General features: G+C 48.2%; 1 protein-coding gene across 1 annotated transcript; it reads right to left on the bottom strand.

Moving 5' to 3' along the window:
• Window positions 1-3123: 3123 nt before the first annotated feature.
• LOC119389214 (uncharacterized) lies at window positions 3124-11329 on the bottom strand. Its single transcript, XM_049415055.1, has 5 exons — window positions 11184-11329; window positions 8662-8783; window positions 6684-6832; window positions 6285-6389; window positions 3124-3360 (listed from the first exon to the last, which is right to left on the bottom strand). Exons 1-5 carry the CDS (start codon window positions 11327-11329, stop codon window positions 3124-3126), a joined length of 759 nt encoding a protein of 252 aa, XP_049271012.1.
• Window positions 11330-14023: the final 2694 nt, after the last annotated feature.

The following is a 14023-nucleotide window of genomic DNA, read 5'->3' as shown; positions in this document are numbered from 1 at the left end:
TTCTGGACACTGCATGCTTCCGTATACCTATACGGGAAAGCGGCACACTCAGATTTCTTCAGTGGCGTGGCGCGTGAAACTTTGAATTTAAAGTTAATCGAATTTGATCGGGATGTTATGACTACAGCACTTCCAAAGCAAATGAATATTTCACTTCGCTTAAAAAACAAACAAACAAAAAAGGTATACTTTTTTTTTTGGGGGGGGGGGGGGGGGACCGAGGCGCAGGCGACGGCTTTTGCGGCACTACATGGCTGAATGATGCCTGTTATCTCCGCACGTAGAGTGTAGCTTGCTGGGATGGGATCCAAAAAGGCCGCTGAAGGTGTGCGGCAGTTCTGCGAGCAGCATTATGCTCGACGATTAGACAATCCCGCGCGTCGAAATTTGTTCCAGCAGTTGCGGCGCTTTATGGATGGCCAACGAATGTCTCAAGTTCTTGTCCCTCACGAACGCTGTTGGCCGCCGCAGTTGGTCTTGCTTTTATTGGGCAATATTGGACAATTAGCTTAAGAAAGGCCGTAAAGACAGTTGTAGATTGCTTTAACGCGAAACAATTGTATACATTTGGATTATGCGTATTCGCGAGAAACGAATATGAAGAGTACTGCCTGCTATTTCCTAAAAAAAAGAGAAAAGAGAAAGAAACGAGTCTTCTTTATATAACAGTCCCCGATTAACGGTGTCTTCGCAAGTGCGCATTAATTTTTGTCGGGCCTGTCTATTACAGCATCTTTGGAAGTTACGCGAGATAGCGATGTTCTGCAGTTCTCAAAGCGTCCGGGGACGTGTCCCAAACACCAGCACAGCATTCTCTCAAATATTATCCGCGTTGCCTGCTGGCGGCATTCCTAAAGGCCGGCTACCTTAAAGCTGAAAAGAGAGCGGCTAAAAGCGCCGCACATGGCACTACCTAGGCACACGTTGAAAACTCCCGCTCTCACAGAAATCTTTGTTCTGATGGATTTGTAGCGACATCTGAAGAAGTCCCATTGATGAGGAAGTTTCTGCACAAACGTAACGAAACAGAGCTCTATCCTCCTTCAGGTGTACGCAAGTTGTTTTTGCTAGTTGTGTTGACTAGTGGACAACAGCAAGATACACCGAGTCTTGGATGAATTGAACCTCATGTCCAATGACTGCGACTTCATTTAACTTTAATTCTTGCACACGATGACATTACCGAAGGCGCTACCATGTTCGACAAGTTATTGGACATACCGCTATCTGGGAGCCACGTAGAAAATGTAATTTTTGTTTGCTCGGACTAAATATAAACACGATAACTAATTGCACAAGTACTTCGAACCAGATATCTGATTATTTTTTACAAAAACAGAACATGACCGACTTCGGAAAATATGCATATTTAATTACACTCTAATTAAGCTTAATTACTGAAGCATGTACAAATGAACTTATTACCACGTTCTCTTTGTTGGACTGAAGTTGTGCAAATCTGACGCATCTGCAGAGAGTCCGTCTTAATTCGAGCCTGAAGGGGACCTATGCAAACTAAAGAACGAACGCAAAATGATGTTCGCGCACCTCGACCTTGCGCACGCAGAACGACCCAAAGCCTGTATTAACGTGAAAGCACGCGGCGCCGTGTAGCGGCCTTCGGCGTCGACAAAGAAATCACGAAAGTGCTTTGCGAGTCCGTTTATAGAAGGCCTTCACGCATTGCATAACAGTCTTCGCGAAGGCAAAGGTCGACGCCGAGAGGCGGGGCGGCGAAGCGTCGAGGACACGCTATTCATCCTGCGCCCAGAACGATAATGTCAGTTTCGAGCATGAAATTTGGCTCCAGTGTTGCTTACATGCGAAAATTCGGGTCACACTTCTTGACTTCAAGTTGCATAAGGCGTTAACGTATTTCTATAACACGATTACGTGCTTGTGAAGTCTGTGTGCGCACACACACGCATTATATATATATATATATATATATATATATATATATATATATATATATATATATATATATATATATATATATATATATATATATATATAGAGAGAGAGAGAGAGAGAGAGAGAACTCCACGTGCGCTCAGCGAAACGTTATCATTTTGCGGTTGTTTTGCGTTCTCGAAAATGCCAATACTCAGCCGGAACAGGAGACGCTCGCTCATCTGCGTTTGATCCCGGTGTCGCGCGTTCACTTCTGAGGTAGCATAGCTCTCGCGTACAGCTTCTGCCATTTCACCAGCCTCGGCGAAATGTCTCGTATTTTTTTACTGATTAAGCATTCTTTGGCCAGCTCTCCAGAGGAAAGCGCTTATGAGTAGCAGCGAGACAGCGTAACAAAAAGCAGTCGGCGCACACCGAAAGTATAATCGCCGCAGCAAACTCGTACGTATCGTATACAGTTGATGCAAAAAGGACAGTTGCCGCAGCGTATACGACACAGTGGACAGGCAAAAGAACGCGCCACTACAGTTGCCGGCACAAGTAACACCACACAGCCGGCGCTAGAACAAAGCAGGGCGTGATAGAGTCGAGGCTGCATGGCCTGCGATACTTAGGTGGTGCAGGCAGGGCATAGTTTTTTTTAAATTTATATTTCATTTATTTTCGCTCAACTCCTTTTTAAAGTAAAGTCGAGGCTGCAAGTAACCATACCGCGCAGTCGGAACAAGTAACCTTGCCGTTGGTTCCGACACAGTTGGCGCAAGAAGAAAGCAGCACAGTGCATCCCTTGTGGACAGCGGTGAAGAGTGAAGGTGTGTCCTCTGCTGTGATTACTCTGGCCAACAGTGGCAAAATACTCATGCAGCGTCGTGCAGAACATTTGCCTTTCGGTCAAATATTACGGCGGTGATGTGATGGTACACGTGATTTTTCTGCTGAGGTCACGTGACCCCTAGCTGGGTTGTTATTCTGGACACTGTCAAGTTCCGTTATGGCGACATTTTAAGGCAATCGGAGAAGCCAGCCCTGTTGGCCAATCGGAGTTGACAAGATGGCGGAATTGACAGTGTTCAGAATAGCAGCCATGTTTATGCGCAAATAGACTCTCTCTCGATTAAGTGGTGGCTGGTGATGACTAATGATCGCCAATGTAGGCTGGCGTTGGCTAAGCAGGGCCAGTGTTGCTCTCCAAATAACAACTAATGTCGCTTAGACGACGTAAATGTTTCCACACTGGCTGACGAGTTGAATATATTTTTGCCCTCCTCGGGGTCCTGCTTGCTTTCGATTGGCTGGGCGGCGTGTGCAGAGAGGAAGAAGTGTGCACTCGCATCGCTCCACGGTGGAACAGACGGGCGCGTCGATGGTGTGGCGCAGCATGTAGTTGGCGCTCACGCAGCCGCACAGCTTCTCCCACACCTGCTGAATGCAGGTGTCCTCGCACTCCTGCAAAACAAACAAACAAACAAAGCGAGGCTCGCGCGGACACCTCATTGTTTGCACGCCGTGGTAGCAGCCCAGCACGTAAGGTGTCGCGCTAATATACGTTCGAGGGCGCGGATCGATCCCCGGCCACTGCGGCCGAATTTCGATGATGGCCAAATGCAAGGAGCGCCCGTTAGGTTAAGGAACCGCAGTTCCCCCACTACCGTGTGCCTCGTAACCACATCGTGGTTCTGGATCATCGCAAAACCCCAGCAATTATTTTATACGGCCCGTATATTCGGGCATCGCAAGCGTGACTTTTGTGCACGGAAAGGTATTAAATGAAGTAGCTTGTTTCATAAATTAAACTTAGAAGGCTGAAGAGATAGAAGACCGCCACTGGGCAACGTTTTTGATGCTTGAAAGACACAAACACCCTCGAGTAAATTTGACAGTTACGAAGCGACAAAAAAAAAAAAAAGTAAAGCGCGGCAGTTATGGCTGAAGATCGAGGTTGTGCGTATGCAAACAAGCTGAAGTGGCGAAAGGCGGGCTAGTTGGTACATAACTTAAAACTGGAAAAACAGCGCAAAGACAGGACGAAGGAAAGTGACACACGGACGGGATATCTACTTATTCTTGGTTTCGTCAATAAAAATTTCAGTGTTCAGTCAGCGCCCGTCCGTGTGTCACTTTCTTTCGTCCTGTCTTTGCGCTGTTTTTCAAGTTTTAAGTTATGCAAACAACCCTGCTTTTTGCTCTCTAACATCGTATATCTCTCAATGGCATTCATTGTAAACGTGACGATACGGTAGTGAATTTTGCCTAAATCTCACGCCACACGTAGTTCAGGACGACTGGGTTTCTAATTAGCTACTGATGTTCGAATGACATCTGAAAAAAAAAAAGGAAACTGTAGCTTGAAGTACCTCAAAGTGGGAACTTCCACTTGACATATACAGGAAGCGTGGACGAAAGAGCAGAAATTGGACAAGTCCATATTTTAGTACTGATTTCCATTTCATCCGCAAACACGCATTCTGACCTGGCCAATTACTGTTCTTGAAATTGGTAGGTATAGTGGGTTTGTGGAGTTCAACGTCCCAAAGCGACTTAGATTATGAGAGACGCCGTAGTGGAGCGTAGGACGACTGAACGCTGAGCTAGTTGGTAAGAATTCAACATAAAAGCCGTAGTGGAGGGCTCCGCATAATTTCGACCACCTGGGGTTCTTTAACGTGCACTGAAATCGCAGAGTACTTTCGCGTCAGCAGCCAAGCGCGGTAATCACTGGACCAGCACGGAGGCTTGTTCTTGGAATTTCCTTCTTTGAACTCAAGCTAGTGTCCATCGTACGCATTCTGTTGTAGTGCACATGTTTAACTAATTAAAGCAGCCTCACAGTTTCTTTACAGCAAGTGAAGCTTTTACTGATGCAAGCTACCGCAACCAATGCCCCACAAAATAACGCAGAGATGATGAGGCTTCCTTCAGAACCGAATAATATTCCTGTTCATTTACCGGCCGTTCATTAAGAACAAGGTATATAGTGTCGCTGTTGTGAAGCAAGCATCACTCCTTTCCTCTTTAATTTTACTGCGCGAGGCCACGCAAATGAGTAGGCGAACACGAGAGAGGCAGATTTTCCGAGAACTTTCCGGGGCACAAACTCCCGTGGGCGTATCTCCGCAGAGATGCTTTTCTCTTTGCATCCGCAGCGGACACCGCTTGGCGAGAATCACTCGGACACACCCAATGCGATCGTCGCCGCAGCTGTAGCCGCGGGCGTGCTTGGACACGTTCCTCGGGAACGCGCAATCAGTCGTGTAATTGCGGCACTGGAGGAAGAGCTGAATGTTGTCGCCGACGCTTAGCGGGAGCTCGAGGCAACTTGACGCCCCCTTTCGATGGCAGTCCTTTAATTTGTTGCGCTTTCGAGCTAAGATAACGGGCTCTCGCATCGATCATTCTATACTCATCGAACGTGTTGCTATAGGAAACACGCCCGGCTGAATGTGAGCGACGTGGGCGGCACCCTCTGCTTCTCGCTTCGCTTTTATACTTTCACCGGGACGCGCCTTTGTAGGACGCAGCTTTATTTTGCAGACCAAGAGGTCGGGGCTCATCTATTTCCACCTGAGCAGCTCGGGGTCACGTATGATGACACACGACGCCATAGCACCGCAAAAGCGTGAATGAAGTGGAAAGGTGTTGCTAGCTTTACATGAGTACATTTTGACCGGCTTGCGTCTGATGTAGATAGAGTGGACAAAAAAAAATTATAGTAGAAAAAATGGAAACGGTGCAGCTCATGAGGCGGCATGAGCTGCGTCGTCTGTTGTCACCCGCTTCGTGGATAAAAAAAGGCCTCAACGATCTCGCGCGCTGTCTTACTTTTGGCCAGCAGGTTTTGATCATGTTGCAGGTTCCTTTTCCGTTCGTGCAAAACATCCTTTTTTTGTCCTGTTCGGTTGCCTAGTGTCCTTGGTGTTTATCTAGCTACCACGCATGCTCATCTTTGATGCGTTTTTTCGTATAAAATTTATTAAACATTGTTTTTTTATAATTTGTTTCTTCAGGTCGAACCAGCTTTGTCGACGTGACTTTATGGTTTTTTCACGATTGGGTGATTGTGGCACCTATATTTGTACGGCTGCCGGCCATGAAAAGCGTCTACTGCCCTTGTGTTCCTGCGCTGTTACTTCATAACAAGTTCGCCATTTATATGTCACCCTGTATTTATTTTTTTCGTGTAGTGGTTTCTGAGGCTGCCTATGAATGAACAGTGTGGACTAAGAGTAGGCTTAGCCGCGGTGCGTGTTCTGTTCCTTCTATCCTCATCGCTTTTTTTTCTTCATCAAAGAGTAGTTGGGCAGAGGAATATAACTCGCTAAACGTTTATCTTCGTCTGAGATGCTTGCAGCGCGAACAGTTCAGTTGTCTACCTTGTCCTGGGTCTTCGAGAATCCGGTTCTTGTCTTGGTGTCGTTCAAACGATGGTAGTCGATGCACGCTGTCTCGTAGGGCGGAGGCAGCGTCAGCACGTCAGTCTGAAGGAAGAACAAGAAATTCAGCACTCTCTGTAACACTTGAAGGCGAAAGCCTGCTTTAAGTATACCGCTGCCGGCGCGTGCTATTCGGAAGATGGAAAGTACCGGTAGCGACGCCACTGGACATGACGTCAACAGCTAACCCGCTCAAAATTAGCACGCCAAGAATGGCGCCTTTGACAGAGATAGGTCTCCGTATATAAACGTCGGTCAGCCTATCTGAGGCGTTCATACGGCCCATCCTCGCGCCGTTATTTAGTGTCATTCTCACGGAAACGGCCTCTGATTGCTCACCTGCTTGGCGGAGATGACATATCTGTGAGTGGCTGTCATCATGATGGTGCGCGGCAGACCGCCCGAGAAGCTGCCGGAGTCGTGCACAGTGGCCATGATCACTTGGTTGCCCATCGGGTCGCGACCCGCGTTCACTGTCATCGCCAAGGCTGCGATGGGGGAAAAAGCGAGCCATCGCCAAACAGCGTTGGATCTACATTCGCCGCAAACGAAACACTGGTATGGCAAGTTGCTGGTGAGTTGCGTATGACACATTCTGTCGCAAATTATGAACGACTGTATTTAATGTGCTAAGGCTACGGAGCCGTATATCATCGTACTGTGGTCCCCGTGCGAAAGTCCAAGTGGCAGGATGATGCTTCGTGCGCTTTATAATTAGTTATTGTAAGCAGGGTAACTAAATTCGCATTTATTGTACAGTCGTCCGCAGTTTAAAATAATTGACTCACAGGCCGACACAGACATGCAGATTGCTTATATGGGAAAGGACCACATATTTCTTCGCTGTTGTCCACAGGACACGGTACTATATTCATATTTTGCGAAAATGGCGGTGCGTTCATGAAAGTGGTCGTGTGTTGCAAGTCTCAGAACATTGAACATATTCCTGCGCATCGTCGATCCAAGCACAGTACTCCTCGGGGCTCTGCTACTTTTGATCGTGCGCATCGGATCCTCCTTTTTGTTTGTGGTGTACCGGACAGACATAGTAGAGAGCATAGTAGTAGGGAGGCCCCAAGTGTCGGTGGGCGCAAACCGCTAGGCCAGGAATTGAACGCTAGGAGATTACAAAATAGTTGGAGGGCCCCAAGCGTTGTGGCCCCCGTAAACTAAAACTCTCTATTAACAATGTTACGAATGCGTGTAACGGATGGCTTGCAATTCATTGGGCATCTTGTGTCCGCGAACCGCTATTTAACACACGAGCCACTAAAAGAAACAAGGAGGAGGAGGAAGGATAGGCAGAGAGTTCAACCAGACGCGCGTCCGGTTTGCTACCCTACACTGGGGGGGGGGGGGGGGAGGGATTAAAAGAAAGAAAGAAGAGGGTACATATGCGCCTGTCCATTGCACGCGTACAAGCGGTCGCTTAAAGCGGTCGATTTTAAAAGCAGTAGCAATGCTCGCGTCGGTTTGCTGGCCTGAGATGCGTAGGGCCACGATCCGAGGATCTTCTCTTCGGAAAACGGTCTGTCGTCTAGCTTGTTCAGCGCATTGCGTAGAACGTTTTGTTATTTCACAAAACGTTCGCAGGAACTTGGTTGAGTGACCCCTGTGTCTGGAACCGTCGCCTACATGAACTAGACCCATCGAGGAAGCTCCATCGCACCTCTCCCGCCGTGATGCAACTTTACTCTGCCGCCTGTGGTTAGGAGTAGTTTTCACGAAGGCCTACTCTTTTCGCATAGGAATGGCAGACACCTCCAGATGCGACTCGTGCAATAGCGACGGAACGATAGAAAAGGAACGAGCATGTCGGTATAACAAGAGAGATAATTGAAACTGAAGCTATCGTCTGTCCCCACGTTAATTATCACCCATACATTTCATACTGATAAAAAACTTTCGTTCCTCGGGGATTAGAATCTGTGTGCATACAGCCTTATACAAGTATACACGTATCCTTAAGGAAGTAAGATTTTATCGACAGGGCCACATGTCCTAGTTTGTTGTGTCTCCATGTTTTGCTGTGTATGAGAAGCCATACAAGCCATTTGACTTTATACACATACATGCGAACTCACTTTACTTGCATAAACTAGTGCTCAAATATTTGTGACGTATGTGCTTTAGGACTGTACTATGTTTGCACGTGCGGTGTTGTGCTGCGGTTACATATTTTGTGCCATTTCCATTTTTCCCCCATTTTTATTTTTTCTACTTCGTTCGCTAAGCGAGGAGTAGCCGATGTAGGCACAATCATTTCAATAAAAAAAAAAAGATGACATTCAGACAACAACGTGTAAGGTGCACTCACTGTATTTCCAAGGCTCGGGGCATTCGGCGAATGCAGTCTCTGGCTCTCTGAGCTCTGCCGCCAAATCGAAGTCCATGGAATAGCAGACGGTGTGGAGCACGTAGGTGTACGCCACCTTCCACCTGATGGCGGATAGACATTGGTTTGGGCTGCACGGTTGTGGGACGTCGAAAGGTGGCACGCATGCGCATGCCTTGCTTAACCGTGCACCTCAGTGATGGGCCTGACAAACAGACTGTCGAAATGTTAAGGCTTTAGATGCCTCATCAAACGCCAAAGGTTACCGTCGGCGTCGGCGGCGTCAACACGAGTGATGCAAAAAATCATCGTCACGTGACGAGCCGTCATGGCGTCACATGTTGCCAAAATTCGTGACGTCGCCATGCCGTCATCGTGACGTCCCATGACGACGCCATCGCACGGCATAGACGCTTGGTCAAAGACCACGTGAGGTGCAGAAAGCTTCCATTACTCCGATCCCGGAGGCAGTGAGAAGAAGCCCCGTTGTGTGCGGAAAGCTTTCGAGCGGGATCCATACAAACGAATGAGAAGAAAAAGAAGACGATGGCGTTCCATGGCTTGTTCGCGCTGCCAGGAACTGGACGACTTGATACGGAAAAAATCACAGCATATCCACGGAGTGAATGATGATGAGTGGGCGAAGCTGCGGAGGTTCATCGGTAAACCGTGAATCTTCCGTGAATTCTGCCCAGTACATCATCACCGACGTGAGATCGGGCGCGTTTATACTAAAGGTTCGATGAGTTATGACGACTTGCAGCTCACTTTAATTTTACATGTACGCTGTGAATTTTCATTGTTTAGAAAACCATTGCTTTAGAAAACATCTGGCGTCTTTCGTTAAGCAGCTGGCGTCTTTTCGTTTTGCTTTAGAAACATCTGGCGTTCTTTTGTTTTGCTTTTAGAAAACATCTGGCGTCTTTCGTTGGTTTATTTCATCAATCAACGGCGTTTTGAACAAAATTTTTATTGTTTAATCACGCACAGGAGAAATCTCACCAGGCACTACTACCTTGGAGGTAAACAATGGCTGCTAATGGGAATGAGAGACAGAAGAAGTCGGCTTTTAGCTAACACTTACACTTCTACTTCTACTAACGTTTCCTACTGGAACATGCCAATGGCTGCTAATGGGGAATGAGAGACAGAAGAATTCGGCTTTTAGTTAACGCGCACGCTGCGAATTTTTTATTGTTCAACAACGCACAGGAAAAATCTCCCACCGGCACCACCTTGGAGGTCAAGATCTGGTACTAGCGTTACGACTGGTTACGCACTACGACTACGACAACTACGAGGGACGAACGGGTGCCGCCTTAAGGAGCTTCGCCCCTAAAAGACACACACGGGTGAAGCGCCCTTGGTGTGCCTTTTTCCGTATCAAGTCGTCCAGTTCCTGGCAGCGCGAACAAGCCATGTATTCGCACCAACTAGCCCCCATAGCAGCTTCACTTGCATGATGGTGTTCGCCTTCTAGTCGTCTTAGGGATGAAGTGCCTCTTTCAACTTTTCGACACGGTGCAGTGTAGGAGAGGGCGGTAAGCAGAGAAGCCGTCGGAAATGATGCTTCATTTTACACGACACGAAATTGGACAGTCGATTGTACTAAAGTAAACGAGCACAGCGATGATTCAAATTAACACGTGGGCACTGTGAATGTAAGCGCGCGTGACGCCGGTAATATTCAAATGGGCAACTAGGGCATGCGTGCCGTTTTAACCACGGTATGATTAACTGTGGTGGATGGGCTGCAAGTAACCTGTGATGTAGTCGGGGGTCTGCCCATAAGACCGGAGCCAGCCAAAGTCCCGGGGAGATGTCGAAGAGAGGAGCCGGTGCGGTTAACAGGAGTGTTTATTTACATTATATATACAGGTTCAAGGTAGCGTGCTACTTCAATGTTTCTGGTAGCATGCCTCGAGCGTCTCTGCGCTCGTGTTTTAAAGTCCACGTCTTCCCAGGATCCCTTGCTGGGGAAACAATGGAACCCAGGATTGTCCAATCAAAATGTGCTCTTCACCTCCGCTTTCGATATGGGAGGGTGAAACACCGCCTTCTTCCCAACCCAGGGAAAGCGGGAGAGGCACGCCCAGTTCGTACCATGGCGAGGGAGAAAACACTGCACAAACACTGCACCAGGCGCATGACACAGCGCAGCGCGAAGATGTTGGGTTCTACGTAGAAATCAATTCCGTAATCCGTTGCAATGAGGAGTCAACGGCGCCACGCAGACCACGACTTGTAGAAACAGCGGTATTAGGCACCACGGAGAACGTGGGAAATGCATCCCCAGACTGTTCTCAGTCGCTTGGCTCATTGTCCGCGGCACTCCGACGAACAGAGACGTACCGAGATAACCACCCTTTTTAAGCCGTTTTGACTGTAAACAGCCTTTCATAGGTCGCCAGTCGGTCGGGCAAGTTCCAAGGGTTCTACGAGGGGAGGCGGCTGCGCCGCAAAATTCCAAGTACGGCTTGCTTTGTTGTCGCTTTTGGGTTCACCTCTGGGAGCGCTGTCCAGCAACCGTCTCACGTCTAAGCGGCGCCATGTCAGGGAGGTCGATCACAACAGCCCGTCCACCGCCCCTGGAGGTCTCGAAGGGGATGCAGCACCAAAACACTCCGCAGAGACCGTAGGCTTCCTCCATTGAATTCGTTGACGTAGGCGGAACCCCATCTTTGGACCTGGACAAAGGCTTGCAAGCGCCGGAAATGAACCAAGCAAAACCCGAGGAACAACAAACGGAGAGCACTCAACTGACCTCGAGAAATGCCAGGTTATATTCTCAGATAAAAATTCCCTCAAAATTTACCATCGTACCTTTTTTCGTGAAAATCATGAATCAGATGATAAAGCCAAGAAACACAGACCTACTATGTGCGAAGAAAATCAACTGCCTAACGTTTGGTATAATTTCTCAGAGAAAGTCACAGCCTTTAAAGCACTCAGCTGCTACGGACGACACGAAAACGAAAAGAAGGGATTTATGAAAAGAGTAATAGATGCAAGATATATAAAAGAAGGACACAGGGTTCAAGGGGCGTAAAACTGATTTGGCATTACACTGGAAAGCCACGGCTGAGCCCATCAGCGTTGCCATTATCGCGCCCTTTTTTGTACCTTACATCAAAGGCGTGTTCCTGCAGTGCAAGGCTCCAGCGAAGCAACCTGCCGTTCTTTGCAGACATGTTACGCAGCCAGGTCAATGGGCAATGGTCAGTTTCTATGAGGAACCGCGACCCTGCCAAATAGCACTGCAGTTTTTGCACAGCCCATACTAAACAGGCGCATTCTTTCTCCGATGTGCTGTACGCCCGCTCACGCTCCGTTAGCTTTCGGCTCACGAATAATACCGGATGCTCTTCATCATTATCGCTCTTCTGACTGAGCACTGCACCCATCCCCCGGTCACTTGCGTCACACTGCAGAATGAACGGGCGTTCGTAGACTGGAGCTCTTAAGAGCGGTTTGTCGATCAGCGCTTGTTTGAGCGTGACGAACGACTTTTCTTTTTCCTCATTCCACGCTACCCTCACCGGCTCATTCTTTCGCAGACTGTCGGTGAGAGGGCTAGCGATCTCGGAAAAGTTGCGGATGTAGTGCTGGTAGTAGCCAGTTAGCCCTAAAAATGAACGAACATCAGTCTTCGTTAGCGGCCTCGGATACTCTGAGATTGCGGCTACTTTTATCTCAGGGGGACGCCTGTATCCGCGACCCACAACGTGGCCCAAGTAACTGACCTCAGCTTTACCTAGTTGGCATTTCTCGCCTTTAAGTGTTAAGCCGGCAGCGCGCAATCGTCCGAGAACATCCCTGAGGTGACCCAAGTGTTCTTCCCAGGTGCGAGAAAAGACAGCGATATCGTCTAAATAGGGAAGCGCATAAGCTTGCGTGCCTTTCAAGACGCGATCCATTAGTCGGGAGAAACAGAACGGTGCGTTCTTCAAGCCGAATGTAAGGACAAGGGGCCGAAACGTACCTATAGGAGAGGTAAATGCGGCATATCGACTAGCTCGCTCGGTCAAAGGCACCTGCCAGTAGCCCCTAGTCAAGTCCAGTGTAGAAACATATTCCGCACTGCTAATTGTTTCCACTCGTTCCTCCAGATTAGGGATTGGGTAATTCTGATCGCGCGTAATGGCGTTTAGACGGCGATAGTCAATGCAAGGTCTTGGATTTTTCCCTTGAGCCTCTACCAGTATGAGCGGCGACGCATACTCACTGTCTGACGGAACAATCAATCCCAATTCTAACATGCGTTGCAGCTCGCTTTCTAAAATTTCTCTTTGTCTAGGGGAAACTCGGTACGGTCTGCATTGGACTGGCTCATTCGACGTCAGCTCAATATCATGCTCGATCAAGCTAGTCTTTCCCGGCAGGTCGGCGAAACATTCCTCAAATTCCCATAGAAGCTCTTTAAGCTGACTCTGCTGATCTGCGTTAAGATCAGAGTCCTGCGTTATCTTTTCTAAGACCTTGTCAAGAGGAACTGCAGATGGGGGACTCGGGTAGCCAAACTCAGTTTCCACTTCCTCGGGCACGTTTAGAACGAGCTGAACTATAGCTTCGCGCCTTCTATAAGGCTTCATCAAGTTCGTGTGATATATTCTCAACTCCTTGCGCCTGCCAGGTAGCCTAACCACATAGTTTGTGTCTGACAGCTTTGTTACAACTTCAGCTGGTCCTTCCCACAGAACGTCTAGTTTGTTCCTTCGTGAAGCTGTTAATAGAAGTACCTTGTCGCCCTCACGAAAGACCCGTTTTCTCGCATTTCTGTCATAGTACAACTTTGCTTTGCTCTGCGCGGCTTTCATGTTTGCCTCCACCAGTTCTTGACAGGATTGCAGACGCTGCAGTAGTTCCAGTACGTACTGGACCACTGTTGGGTTCTCTTCACGCCCTTCCCATGCCTCACGCACCATCTGAAGGGGTGAACGAAGCGACCTCCCGTAGACAAGTTCCGCAGGGCTGAACCCTGTGGTTTCATGAGGTACTGACCTCAAGGCAAACATAGTGGCTGGTAAACAGGCCTCCCAATCCTTCTTTTGTTCGTAGCACAGTGCTCGCAACACTCTTTTTAAGACGGCATGCCATGCTTCAACACTATTGCTCTGCGGATGCCCTACGGAACTGTGTATGATGTTAATGCCACATCTCTCTAGGAAAGTAGTCGTAAGAGCACTTGTAAAAACACTTCCCTGGTCACTTTGCAACTCGGCTGGGAAGCCTATTCGGGAAAACACTGAGAGCAAAGCCTCGACTACTTCGACTGAATTTACCTCTTTCAGCGGTATGGCCTCTGGAAACTTTGTGGCAGGACAGAGCATCGTTAATATATACT

The sequence above is a fragment of the Rhipicephalus sanguineus genome, chromosome 4 (genome assembly GCF_013339695.2).
Source record: "Rhipicephalus sanguineus isolate Rsan-2018 chromosome 4, BIME_Rsan_1.4, whole genome shotgun sequence".
In the NCBI taxonomy this organism is placed as follows: Eukaryota; Metazoa; Arthropoda; class Arachnida; order Ixodida; family Ixodidae; genus Rhipicephalus; species Rhipicephalus sanguineus.
This window is presented reverse-complemented; position numbering and strand designations above follow the sequence as displayed.

Excerpts from the sequence above, each read along its gene's own strand:
- LOC119389214 (XM_049415055.1), bottom strand. The coding sequence starts at position 11,329 with ATGGAGGAAGCCTACGGTCTCTGCGGAGTGTTTTGGTGCTGCATCCCC. Across the intron at positions 8,784-11,183 it reads GCTGGACAGCGCTCCCAGAG|GTGGAAGGTGGCGTACACCT; the intron begins GTGAACCCAAAA and ends ATCCGCCATCAG. Across the intron at positions 3,361-6,284 it reads TCTCGAAGACCCAGGACAAG|GAGTGCGAGGACACCTGCAT; the intron begins GTAGACAACTGA and ends TTTGTTTTGCAG.